Source organism: Salvelinus sp. IW2-2015, linkage group LG31 (assembly GCF_002910315.2).
Source record: "Salvelinus sp. IW2-2015 linkage group LG31, ASM291031v2, whole genome shotgun sequence".
NCBI lineage: Eukaryota > Metazoa > Chordata > Actinopteri > Salmoniformes > Salmonidae > Salvelinus > Salvelinus sp. IW2-2015.
Window position 1 is genome coordinate 7748494 of NC_036870.1, and position 13472 is coordinate 7761965.

Below are 13472 nucleotides of genomic sequence, written 5' to 3' on the forward strand. Positions count from 1 at the left end.
TGAAGACTCATCTCTTCAGTAGGTCATGTGATTGAGTGTAGTCTGGCCCAGGAGTGTGAAGGTGAACGGAAAGGCACTGGCGCAACGAACCGCCCTTGCTGTCTCTGCCTGGTCGGTTCCCCTTACTCCACTGGGATTCTCTGCCTCTAACCCTATTACAGGGGCTGAGTCACTGGCTTACTGGTGCTCTTCCATGCCGTCCCTAGTTTGTGTCGGGGGCTAGGGTCAGTCTGTTATATCTGGAGTACTTCTCCTGTCTTATCCGGTGTCCTTTGTGAATTTAAGTATGCTCTCTCTAATTCTCTTTCTTTCTCTCTCTCGGAGGACCTGAGCCCTAGGACCATGCCTCAGGACTACCTGGCATGATGACTCCTTGCTGTCCCCAGTCCACCTGGCCGTGCTGCTGCTCCAGTTTCAACTGTTCTGCCTGCGGTTATGGAACCCTGACCTGTTCACCGGARGTGCTACCTGTCCCAGACCTGCTGTTTTCAACTCTCTAGAGACAGCAGGAGCGGTAGTGATTATTATTATTTGACCATGCTGGCCATTTATGAACATTTGAACATCTTGGCCATGTTCTGTTATAATCTCCACCCGGCACAGCCAGAAGAGGACTGGTTTCTTCCTAGGTTTTGGCCTTTCTAGGGAGTTTTTCCTAGCCACCGTGCTTCTACACCTGCATTGCTTGCTGTTTGGGGTTTTAGGCTGGGTTTCTGTACAGCACTTTGAGATATCAGCTGATGTAAGAAGGGCTATATAAATACATTTGATTTGATTTGACATTTGATTTGATTTGTAGTTTTGACGTCAGAGGAGTCTTTTTTTTTCTTTTTTTACTCTGGCCATTTTAAAGTCAGCTGGGACGCAGCCAGTGGTCAGGGATGAGGGAAATTAGGAATGGGAGAAGGTCTCCAGCGATGGTCTGGAGGAGGGGATGGGGTTGTCGGGCGGCCGGACATAACTAGTCGCAGGATTTCATCTGGAGAGAGAGGGGAGAAAGAGATCAAGGCATAAGGTAGTTCTGTGTGAGTGGGACCAGTGGACTCAATAGGCTGAGTTAATGAGGAGCAGATGTTGTCAACCTTCTTTTCAAAGTGATTGATAAAGTTGTCCATAGAGGGAGAGTTTCCTAGGGTTAGAGGCAGAAGCTTGACATTTTGAATGATAGAGACTGGCTTTAGCAGCAGCCCCAGAGGAACAGAAGGTAGAGAGGAGGGACGGAAAGGATGATAGGTCCTCCAAAGTTTTTTAAATTTTTGCTCAGCTGCCCGAACCCCTGTTCTGTAAGCTTGCAATGAGTCACTCAGACACAGAACAGGAGGGGAGGGCCGGGCGGGAGGAAAGGGCGAGTCATTGGATGTGGAAAGGGAGGAGTGTAGGGTCGAATAGGCAGAATCAGGAGACCGGAGGGAGAAGGATTTAGCAGAAGGGAGAGATGATAGGATAGAAGAGGAGAGAGTAGTGGGAGAGATTGCGATGGCGCATGACCATCTGGGTAGGGGCTGAGTGGCTAGGGTTGGAGGAGAGGGAGACAGAAAAGGAAACAAAGAAGTGATCAAAGACCTGGAGGGGGTTTACAGTGAGATTAGTAGGCAAACAGCCTCTATGCCAGGCTCTCTGAGTCTGCTGGTCCACTACAGATTCACTAATTCTTTTTTTTTTTTTGCTGTCGGGACAGTTAGTGGGATTCTGCCCGAATTAAACAGTTATCTGCCCTGCCAATTTGATGTACATGATGTACAAATACAACATTATGTATTATACCCCCAAGGCAAAAGTTGTCATTTTAGTGTCAGTTTAGTGAGGCCCCAGGACAAAATGAAAGTAGCTAACAGTAGGCTCCATGGGGGAAAACCTGTAATTAAAGTGGCACTCCAGTCTCCTTTTCAGCTCATTTAACAACTGATTTACTTAACAAAAGGTGGTACAGGTAGTCATCAGCATGCTTCAGTCCTAATCCGGCTAGCCGAAGCGCATACTCCCTTAAAAGACCTTCACTTGAAAAACGAGAAAAAAAAGCGACAGTAGTACTGTCTGTCCCTTAATAGTCAGAATTAATCTAAGATCACTCAGGAAATCTGTCATAAATTGGAGGGAGGCTGATGACATCGACTTCCCATCAAACCAACTCCTTGATTGCCATTGAAGTTTGCTGTTGTGTCTGGAGAAAAAAAAAACTTTCTCAAAACATTATTATTATTATTTTTTTACCCTTTTGTGTGTGTGCTTTAATGTATTTATACTTGGGATATTGCTTTCAACAGTAAACGTTCAAATATCACTGGAGGATGTCTTACAGCATAGTTTTCTCCTAGTCCCTCTTTGTCAGTCATACCTGCGCTCATCCCCTTCCCCTTTCTGGTGGACTGCATTTATTCAGTCCTTTAGCTGTTAATCATAGCACTACAGTGAATGCACAATCACCTCCTACCTACTTCCCATTTTGTTTCACCTACTTGTAAAATAAACTTAGCTGAGTATTCATAACACAACATATGATTGTCATATTTTATCATAACTGTTATGTCACATTTTAAAGCTGAATGCTTGTTGTCACTGCGTCCCTATTAAAAACAGGAATACATATAGGAACCGAGAGAGTGTCTCTTCATAACATTGTTGGGTGTGGTTTAGCAATGGTTTAATTATACAAGTTTGGGTGGCGTTGGGCGTCAGCAAGCCAACCCAAGGTTGTAGATTCAACAAATTGCCCTTTTGTTAAGAATGTAGTTAAGTTCCATTCGCCTGCTCTTCTGGTTTTAGTGCTGCAACCACCCTTTACTTGTTGGCCTTTTTTACTGTGATATTCTGCGCTAGATCCTTCCTCATTCTTAAAGGTAGACGCAGTACTGTATCATCTTTAAGGATTAGGGACAATCAGGGCCCATTTCCTGTGTTTAGTTTATTTATGATAAATGTGCAAACATTTTTGACACATAAAACCCAGCCAAATATGTGGGCCAATGTAATGGGGAAACWTTAATGAAATTAACCATTTGTCCTGTTTTCTGATATATCAGGCCAACACTTCTTAAAAGATCCTCCTGAACTCTCTGAGGAAGGCGTCTGACACGCTGAAATGTAATCCTGAATAAACCTAAAGATCCATGCATCTTTCTGAGTGCTCCTCTTTCTTCTTTGGGATAGTCATCTTATAGCTGGCAGGGAAGATGTTTTTTGTCTGGCCCCCTGAAATCCTGTTCCTGGCCAATGCATCTGCGCTTCTATTCACCTTTGCTTCCACCTGTTTTTTTCAACCTCTTCCGGCTTCCCATCCTATATCTCCTCTCTTCCTCGGACACTATCTGTGCATTCGRCCACTATCTGTGACATGGTTTGTGAGTACCCTTCTCTCTCACCCACTCTCTCTTTCCCCCTCTCATTGTGCTGTGAGCTGATTGAAAGCAGCAGCTGAGCTCTGTGACTGTTACCCGAACTGAGGAAAAGATAGTCGGGGAATGGCGTCACCGCGCCAAGGGATGCCAGCTGTCCTATATCAGGAATTCAACGGTGATGGGGACAGTACGGAGACTGCAGGGCCCTGAGTCGGACCTCTGTGACCTCTCCACAGCATCCTTTGGAATAGGCTCAATAGATCAGAATATATTGATCATATATTGGACAAATGTCAATATCCACATCATCAAATCTTTGTGGTGCTGGGAATGAAATAATTCAATGTTTATATTGTAGTTTGTTTGTTTTTTGGAAAAGGTTGACTGAAATGTTGATAAAAAAAACATGCATTTTCCTCACTAATATTTATCATAAAACACACTCACTGACTAGGCTATGGGGAAAAGGAACTGTAGAATGTAGAACTGCAATCAGTTACATCACCCAACTTTGATCCAGTGTTATAGAATGTAACATTGCTTGTGGACTGGGTGGGCAACACAACAAGGAGAGGTTTAACATGGCTTTTACTATATTTATTGGAGAATTTGCTTGATATGATCATTATGGAAAGCACTCAGTGTTAGCATTATACTCTGCGAATGTGAGTGGAGAATCTAGCGGGACTCCCTCACACTCATTGACCACTGTAGTCACTCATCTTGGCCTGGTCTGAACCTCTTTAGAATCTGAATGTGTGTGAGATGTGGTGGAGGTGCCCTCCAGGCCATTGAAACAATGAGCCTGGCTCTCCCTTTTCAGTGCACTGTTTGAGTGAAAATCTATGTATTTGTTATGTTGATTAGGTCACCTAGAGTCAATACAGGTGGATGGTGATAATGAGAAAGTCAAGGGCATGTATTTTCTGTCTAGTGTAGCCTGCTCCTGAGGCAATAATCCCAAAGATGTGCTTCTCTTCACCGACAGTTTATGGTCCACAGAGGAAAAATGTATAATTTAAATTTGATATGACAATTGTGTAAACACTATGTACTAATGTTGAAAAAAAAGGTGTATGAAATAATAGAATTTCCTTTCTAGAAAACAGGCTTCGATCATCTCACTCAGGTTTATGAGACAGAGTGAGGATTGGTTTGTTGAGATAACTAATCACATTCAACATACAGTGGGGAGATTTATTTTCAGATTACAGTTTAACTCTGTCAGTTGAGTTATTGAATGAGTCTCTGGTTTATTGTTCATGTTTTTCTCATAACAATAAAGAGTGTGTTTGGACAGTGTTATAGGGAAAAAGACAGAGACAACATATTAGATTGTATACAAATAATTATAAAATTCAAATTTGAGGTGAATTAGAATGTTTTGTATTGACAATTTTTGTTTTGTTGTACAATTAAAGCCAGAGTGAGGCTGACAATTAGGATGGTAATGCAACAATGTATCAAGTAGCCCCTTATGGGAATCATCAACGTTCTCAAACCTCCAGCATCATCATTGAATATGATAGATTTTCAAGAAGAAGCAAACATCCAGAGAATCCAAATATTTGAGGTCCAATGATAGGCTAGTCTTGACCACTTGGGGTTATTTAATCAATTTATCAATTACCAAGCTATGTTGTTTTTAGATTATTTGATTGAATGAGAAAGGATTACTTTCAAAATAGAAAATATTTTACATCATGACATAGCAGACGAGGATCGTTTCTCTGGTTAAGGGAACAGTTTATGTATGACCAGAAATTACTTTTGTAGAAGGTTATGAGAATTTACGCAGCAGGTTATGAGAATTAACGTGGTGAATTCTGAGAATTAGGTAAAGGTTCGGAAAGGGGTTAGCGAAGAGCTAAGAAGAAGACAGAAAATCAACTTTTGATGTAAATTTGAAATAACCTGTATTCCCTCTATCCTTGACCAGTTTTTAGCTGAATTGTGTGTGATTTGCGGATTCGAATAGGGAGGGGAAAGGAAGCGGGGGTGCAACCCAATCTGGCCACCTCCCCGTGTATAAAACTCCAACTCAACCATCATTCTTTCTCTTTCTGTTACCTGGCTAAGGGCAACAGCAGTGGTAGTAGCAGTGTGATTTCGTAGTGACACCGGTAAGCGCGTTTATCATCATTAAGCCTCAAGTGGTTTCAAAAACGGGCCTAATCTGTTCTTGAATTTACAAGTTTTGTATGTTTTCATTTTGTATTTTTTTTTATAGCTAGCCGTATTGCGAAAATMTACTATAGCTAACACATTTCAGTTAGCCTTCTGTCTGTCGTCTCAATTAACCTGTGGATTTGATGGTGTAACGTCAAGGATGCTGTGATCTTAAATTACCTTATACAAATGGCCCTAATGTTGTCTTTACTAAAGTTTTTAGTTTGTCKGAAAATTACACTTTTCGGTTGGGGGAGGGGAAACTTGGGGGGAAAGAACAAAGGATACTAAAGCAGTGGTCTGTGTGGCTGACTAACTAAARGGAATGTCTTTATTCCATTAATGTAAATTGCACGGTAGCCCAGACGACAGGTGTCGAGTTGTGATAGCTAAATTCCTTTAGGATATTTGGAAATCTTTCTGTAACTTAATACGACGTGGCCCAGAAGTAACACGTGTCTCGTTTGGCCCATGGCGGACTAAGGCCTACGTGGTCATGGCTCACTCACCCTTTGTAAAATCGCATCGGATGAGTTAACATTGTCGAGTGGTGACTTTTTTTTTAATGGGGTCCTATTCTTAATYGGATATGTATATTTTTGGACCATCGACAAAGATGTTCTGATGGTTATACAGAGTGACCGGCATTTTATTTGCAGCCATATTCCCAGAGGCYATGAGGTTTAGCTAAGTGGTTTATCTAATTTTATTTCAGAAACTAAGCGACCATGGGAAAGGAAAAGATCCACATCAACATCGTGGTCATTGGCCATGTCGACTCCGGCAAGTCCACCACCACWGGCCATCTGATCTACAAATGCGGGGGTATTGACAAGAGAACCATTGAGAAGTTCGAGAAGGAGGCTGCTGAGGTAAGCATTTTCTAAGCTTGTTGGTTACAATACTTCGGATTAAATGGCGACGCCAGCATGGTCTTTGAACAGCGAAGCCGGTAGGGTGTGTAACGAGTGCGCGCATGTGGGGTGGCGCTTGCGCGGGCCTAGCGTCCGGGTAATGACGATGCACTTTGTGTAATGGTGGCTGAGGCCTTCGTGGCAGGAAGGGTACAACGTATTTATTTTTTTAGCTAACCATAACTTACTAAACGAATTATCCTAACCGGCTACGGAAAGTCGACTAAGTTGTGTCCCATCTCTAGTAAACCCTTCATTGCACGCAGCCTCTATTTCCACTTAATAAAATGCATAAATTACGTTTCTGAAAGTAGACTGAACAATCCATTTCAGTTAGTTTTCTAATTCGTGCAAATGACTGGCATAGTTTCCCATAACATTCGAGGCCTGACCCTGAATGTTGTACTTGCTCACTACGCAATTTGACATGTAGCTTGAAACATTGAAGTTATTTGATATAAGAACTAATTTGACTTCCCCTTTTTTAGATGGGTAAGGGCTCTTTCAAGTATGCCTGGGTGCTGGACAAGCTGAAGGCTGAGCGTGAGCGTGGTATCACAATTGACATTTCCCTGTGGAAGTTCGAGACTGGCAGGTACTACGTCACAATCATTGATGCCCCCGGACACAGAGACTTCATCAAGAACATGATCACTGGTACATCTCAGGTAAGTGGGGCCCACTGCAATTAGACTGTACTGTTAATCTAAAGCCTATTAGTTTCAGTTTAACGTATTGGGCTGAGACTTAATTTCTCCCCCCCCCCCCCCAGGCTGATTGTGCTGTGCTGGTCGTTGCTGGTGGTGTTGGTGAGTTTGAGGCCGGTATCTCAAAGAACGGGCAGACTCGTGAGCACGCTCTCCTTGCTTTCACTCTGGGAGTGAAGCAGCTCATCGTTGGAGTCAACAAGATGGACTCCACAGAGCCCCCCTACAGCCAGAAGCGTTTTGAGGAAATCCAGAAGGAGGTCAGCACTTACATCAAGAAGATCGGCTATAACCCTGCCACAGTCGCCTTTGTGCCCATCTCTGGATGGCATGGGGACAACATGCTGGAGGCTAGCCCTAACGTGAGTAGTCCATCCCCACAGTACACCTCTATGTGTAATAGTCTTGTCTGTCATTTGCATACATCCTACTGTTTCTAAATGGTTTTTCTCTTATTCCAGATGGCCTGGTTCAAGGGATGGAAGGTCGAGCGTAAGGATGGTAACTCCAATGGGGTGACTCTGCTGGAGGCCCTGGACAGCATCAGTCCCCCATCCCGGCCCACAGACAAGCCCCTTCGTCTGCCCCTCCAGGACGTTTACAAAATCGGTGGTAAGAATCTGTTAAACTTTGTAGTGACTGACACGCTAAGGCTTGGTTCTTTTCGTTGGTTAATCTACTCTCCCCTGGTTTCCTCAGGTATTGGAACTGTACCTGTGGGCCGTGTGGAGACGGGCACCCTCAAGGCCGGTATGATCGTCACCTTCGCCCCCGCTAACGTCACCACTGAAGTCAAGTCTGTGGAGATGCACCACGAGACCTTGGAATCGGCTATGCCCGGTGACAACGTCGGCTTCAACGTCAAGAACGTGTCCGTCAAGGATATCCGCCGTGGCAACGTAGCTGGAGACAGCAAGAACGACCCTCCAATGGAGGCTGGCACTTTCACTGCTCAAGTAGGCATACTGTTTAAAGTTGGGTGGGGCAGGTTACGTCCCCTGACCATTGTTCTTGCGTTAATTGACCATGCCTTGTTTTTACAGGTAATCATCCTGAACCACCCTGGCCAGATCTCCCAGGGCTATGCCCCTGTGCTGGATTGCCATACTGCTCACATCGCCTGCAAGTTCAGTGAGCTCAAGGAGAAGATCGACCGTCGGTCCGGCAAGAAGCTTGAAGATGCCCCCAAGTTCCTGAAGTCTGGGGACGCTGCTATCGTTGACATGATCCCCGGCAAGCCCATGTGTGTGGAGAGTTTCCAGGAATACCCCCCTCTTGGTGAGTTATCCACAGGCCCTCGTCACCATAACATTAATAATCCTTGAAGGTTCTCTATGGTTCTGGCAAATTAGTAACGCTGCCTTTTCCATCTCCTGCAGGTCGTTTTGCTGTGCGTGACATGAGGCAGACAGTCGCTGTCGGTGTCATCAAGGCTGTTGACAAGAAGGCCGCCTCAAGCGGAAAGGTCACAAAGTCTGCCGTTAAGGCCGGTAAAAAGTGAATTCCCCTCCCACAGGACGTCCCTCGGGTGGCGCGGTCTGCTGCCCTACATCCTGCGGCGTCTCAAAACCTGAGCTCTATACTTAAGGACTGGTTAATGCTGATTAAAACTCATCGTAAAAGTTTCCGCAGGAAAGGAATCCAACGTGGAGACAATTGTGGCTTCGTCATTACTGGCGGTGCCTCTTTCAGTTAAATTGTGTAAATGGTTGAGAACTGAACCTGTTTGATTCCACTATTAAATTGGAAGGAAACTGCTGGTAACTAATAAAGGTCTTTAAATGTCTTGACCAAAAACCTTGCTGTTTTCCTTAATCCTTTCTCCTTGTGCTTGTAGTTCAGTGGGAGCTGCTCCATAGGGTAGAACAAGTGCAATACTGTATGTAACTGGTCTTTGCAGCTGGTTTGACACATCCTATCCCTGACAGCTGCAGGGCTGTGCCCAGTGATGGGTTTTTGCAGTCCAATCACCTTGGTGGGTTACACTGGTGCAACCAATAGCACCCTTTTTTATTGATGACAGCCGTGCTTTAGCATTTGCAGTTCTCCCGCCCCTCACAGCACCGGTATAAAAATAAATGTGAGATCAAATTCTTCCCTTTTTCTCCGGTCTAAAGCAGGGATAACCGTAAACCTATCGCAGGTTAGTGCAACAGAATGCTTATTTCAGGATGTACTGGTCATTAATGGCTTGTGTCAAAGCTTCACTCTTAAAACTGTTAGCTTAAAATTGTGATAATGGGATGGTAATGAGTTGTGCCAGCATAACAAGTAACTCCTCTAGGAACATGATTAAGGACCGGTCTAATTGTACTAGAGATGGGTGTTTTTAACTGCTCGTTTTCATTTGGATTCGTTAATGGTTATTTCGGTCCAGCATAGTCGATCCTTCATGTTTAGGGGGTAACGATCTACCAGCGAACTAATCGCCTGAAGTTAAACTAGAAGGATAACTAATTGGTTTGAGTTAGGGTTAGACGTGTGGTTATGTTTAACTCCAACTAGGCGGGGTGTATGACTTTGGCTGTGGTAACTAGTGACGACTCAACATGGCCGGCTCGCTAGTCCTCCGATTTAACATGGAGGACGATTTGCGGATAGCACATGGTGCATGAGTTAGTGGTGCCGATGGGCGTCAAAGGCATCAATTTTATGAATCTGCTACCATGTTATTTGCATGTGTATTTTGTGTAAATATATTTGTGCATAGGTAGTTACGTCAGTTTCCTTTCAATCAGTAAATCATGGGAAAGGAAAAGATCCACATCAACATCGTGGTCATTGGCCATGTCGACTCCGGCAAGTCCACCACCACCGGCCATCTGATCTACAAATGCGGGGGTATTGACAAGAGAACCATTGAGAAGTTCGAGAAGGAGGCTGCTGAGGTAGGTTTGGGCGCCCTGACATTTCTCGGGATATTTTATGTCTGCAGCTATGAATAGCGATGTTTTAACGGGCGTGGTTACAAATAAATCCTTGGAAAGATTGCTTTGACACAAGCGACACCTACTGTACAAAAGTGTTTCGCTGTCAGTTGTGGCCAGTCATTCTGCGGTAACTGAATGCAAAAATGCCTTCTAAAAATGGTATCGAGTCATTTAAATGCAAATCGTTTAGTCGGGTAAAAAGAAATCACTTAAAATGAAGGTATGCAAATGATATGGTGGTCAAACGTATTTGGGCAACAGGATATTGCTGGAAAGAAACTTGCTCAACTAGCAGAATAATCTGATTAGGCAGTCATTTTGTGTTAGTCTGGATTGTGTAAATGACAAAACTGCCAAAAAATGATATGCTTTTGTAGTAGGCCTAATTGGGTAGATATGATCTAAAAATATTACAGAACTGTGTAGGCAATAGACTTATGTGAAATAAATGCAAACTTGATTCTCTGCTTGTGTAGATGGGCAAAGGCTCTTTCAAGTATGCCTGGGTGCTGGACAAGCTGAAGGCTGAGCGTGAGCGTGGTATCACCATCGACATTTCCCTGTGGAAGTTTGAGACCGCCAAGTACTACGTCACAATCATTGATGCCCCCGGACACAGAGACTTCATCAAGAACATGATCACTGGTACCTCTCAGGTAAAGACAAGCTTTAATAATCATTGCTGGTTTCCTGTTTCCTAATTATGAAATGATCAGTAGTGGCATTTTACCATGAAGTTTGAAGTGTGTCATGTCTTTGTCTCAGGCTGATTGCGCTGTGCTGGTCGTTGCTGGTGGTGTTGGTGAGTTTGAGGCCGGTATCTCAAAGAACGGGCAGACTCGTGAGCACGCTCTCCTGGCCTACACTCTGGGAGTGAAGCAGCTCATCGTTGGAGTCAACAAGATGGACTCTACTGAGCCCCCCTACAGCCAGAAGCGTTTTGAGGAAATCCAGAAGGAGGTCAGCACCTACATCAAGAAGATCGGCTATAACCCTGCCACAGTCGCCTTTGTGCCCATCTCTGGGTGGCATGGGGACAACATGCTGGAGGCTAGCCCTAACGTGAGTAGTCCATCCCCACAGTACACTCCACCGCAGCAGTGTAGTTTTAGGTGGTCATATGCCTAAATGATTAGGGCTGGAATGTTATAGAAGGTAAAGCACTGACAGGTCAGCAAGCCTCATCCTAACTTTGATCCACACAAAAACAGTAACATRGTTTCTTCTGTTTCCCATTGCAGATGGGCTGGTTCAAGGGATGGAAGGTTGAGCGTAAGGAGGGTGGCGCTAATGGTGTGACCCTTCTGGAGGCTCTGGACTCCATCCTGCCCCCCTCCCGCCCCACCAACAAGCCTCTCCGTCTGCCCCTGCAGGACGTCTACAAAATTGGAGGTAAGAACCAGTCATAGATCAATATGTTTCAATATACTGGTTATTTTCTTTAGACATGAAGAGGATGGCTCTTGTGGGTAAATACTTGCTTCCCTTTAGGTATTGGAACAGTGCCCGTGGGCCGTGTGGAGACTGGAACCCTGAAGGCTGGTATGATCGTTACCTTCGCCCCCGCTAACGTCACCACTGAAGTCAAGTCTGTGGAGATGCACCACGAGACCCTGGAAGCGGCTCTCCCCGGTGACAACGTCGGCTTCAACGTCAAGAACGTGTCCGTCAAGGATATCCGTCGTGGCAACGTGGCTGGAGACAGCAAGAACGACCCTCCAATGGAGGCCGGCAACTTCACCGCTCAGGTGAGAGATGGGACTGATTTTAAATGTAGATTTTGTTAAGATAATAGAAAATACTCATATTTCCAAGTCTACTTTCCTTCATGTCTCGTTTCTGGCCAAACATTTGCACTTTCATTAAACGTTTTTTAAATTCAGTTTACCCACGTTCCAACCCCCTGTCAATGTAGTTCTAGATTCTATCCCATCCTTACCCAACCTTTACCCCAATCCTCAGGTCATCATCCTGAACCACCCGGGCACCATCTCCCAGGGCTATGCCCCCGTGCTGGATTGCCATACCGCTCACATTGCCTGCAAGTTCAGCGAGCTCAAAGAGAAGATCGACCGTCGTTCCGGCAAGAAGCTTGAGGACAACCCCAAGGCCCTGAAGTCTGGAGACGCCGCCATCATCGTCATGGTGCCAGGAAAGCCCATGTGTGTGGAGAGCTTCGCTGCCTACCCTCCCCTCGGTGAGTCACACACTAATTCCTTATGATGACGATTCTGGGTCTTATTTATGCAGTGCTATTGAAAAACTGAATGTTACGTGCGGGGTTATCATCACTGTATAGGACCCATCTGGGTAATGCAGCCATTTGGTGTTGAAAGAACTCACCACACATTTACTGTTGATTGCTTGTAAGATGGTGAAGAGATCTTACTAGCCTCAATACCTTACAACGTCACTTACAAAAACTCTTTAGGAACTACAATGACTTTACTGTAGCAAAACTAATTTAGCCTGTTACACAAAAAAATCATTCAGGCCTGTCCAGTAACCATTTCTCTTTGCTGCTGCATCGTTGCAGGTCGTTTTGCCGTACGTGACATGAGGCAGACCGTGGCTGTTGGTGTCATCAAGGCCGTCGACAAGAAGGCTGCCAGCACTGGCAAGGTGACCAAGTCCGCCGTTAAGGCTGCCAAAGCTAAATGAATTCCTGCTCCAGACATCCAGCAACAACAAAGCGTGTCACCGGCATCCCATCCTGCAGTGTCTCAGAACCTGAGCTCTCTACTCAAGGACTGGCTAATGCTAATAAAAACCCATCGCAAAAATTTTCGCAGGAAAGGAAAGCAAATATTCGAAGAATAATGCTTTAGGGAAAATGATGATAAAATAAAAAACCATGAACATGAACTGCCAAAACGCTGCTGTTTCTTGATTCTCATAAAGCCAAAACGCTGAATCAGTTACTGTTGGATACATACTGCTATCTATCATGAAATTATATGTTGTGCTAGAATATTAAAATAAAGTCTGGTTTCTGTTGCTGTGAAACATTGAGCTAATTGTCAAATTTTGGATTGATTTGCTGAATACACTCCATTGGTTTACAATATTGGCTACAAACAGAAAATCATACCAACTTCTTTGAGGAATATTCAATAGATATGATTCACTGCCTCCGTTTTAAGCATTCTCTCCTTTGAGTTACATCAGAAATGTATGTGAGAAATGTAAGTGCTGTGGATAAACATGTCAGTACTGTTGATTCCTATTTTCAGAGAAGAGTGATTTCTCAATAGGTGAAATAGTATCCCGGTAAATGTCGGCTACTGTCAAGGTAAGGGGTTCTGACAGAAGGAGAAACTAGTTGCGTGGTTTTTATATACAAAAGCTTTCACAAGCCAAGTAGAGCATGACAAATCTTTATGGAATGACGTCATACGGGTGAAACCTCTTCCTTAC

At 44.4% G+C, this 13472-nt stretch overlaps 2 protein-coding genes across 2 annotated transcripts; both read left to right on the forward strand.

The window, feature by feature from the left end:
* Positions 1 to 5348: 5348 nt before the first annotated feature.
* On the forward strand, positions 5349 to 8922 carry LOC111955995 (elongation factor 1-alpha, oocyte form). The gene is made up of 8 exons (XM_023976403.3): positions 5349 to 5458; positions 6220 to 6376; positions 6907 to 7086; positions 7191 to 7487; positions 7587 to 7737; positions 7825 to 8081; positions 8169 to 8403; positions 8505 to 8922. The coding sequence occupies exons 2-8, from the start codon at positions 6233 to 6235 to the stop codon at positions 8624 to 8626; spliced, it is 1386 nt and encodes a 461-aa protein (XP_023832171.1). The 5' UTR covers positions 5349 to 5458; positions 6220 to 6232; the 3' UTR covers positions 8627 to 8922.
* Positions 8923 to 9167: 245 nt separating this feature from the next.
* On the forward strand, positions 9168 to 13067 carry LOC111955994 (elongation factor 1-alpha). The gene is made up of 8 exons (XM_023976401.3): positions 9168 to 9268; positions 9864 to 10013; positions 10532 to 10711; positions 10821 to 11117; positions 11297 to 11447; positions 11547 to 11803; positions 12018 to 12252; positions 12592 to 13067. Exons 2-8 carry the CDS (start codon positions 9870 to 9872, stop codon positions 12714 to 12716), a joined length of 1389 nt encoding a protein of 462 aa, XP_023832169.1. The 5' UTR covers positions 9168 to 9268; positions 9864 to 9869; the 3' UTR covers positions 12717 to 13067.
* Positions 13068 to 13472: the final 405 nt, after the last annotated feature.

Excerpts from the sequence above, each read along its gene's own strand:
- LOC111955994 (XM_023976401.3), top strand. The coding sequence starts at position 9,870 with ATGGGAAAGGAAAAGATCCACATCAACATCGTGGTCATTGGCCATGTC. Across the intron at positions 11,118-11,296 it reads TGCTGGAGGCTAGCCCTAAC|ATGGGCTGGTTCAAGGGATG; the intron begins GTGAGTAGTCCA and ends TTCCCATTGCAG. Across the intron at positions 11,448-11,546 it reads GGACGTCTACAAAATTGGAG|GTATTGGAACAGTGCCCGTG; the intron begins GTAAGAACCAGT and ends GCTTCCCTTTAG.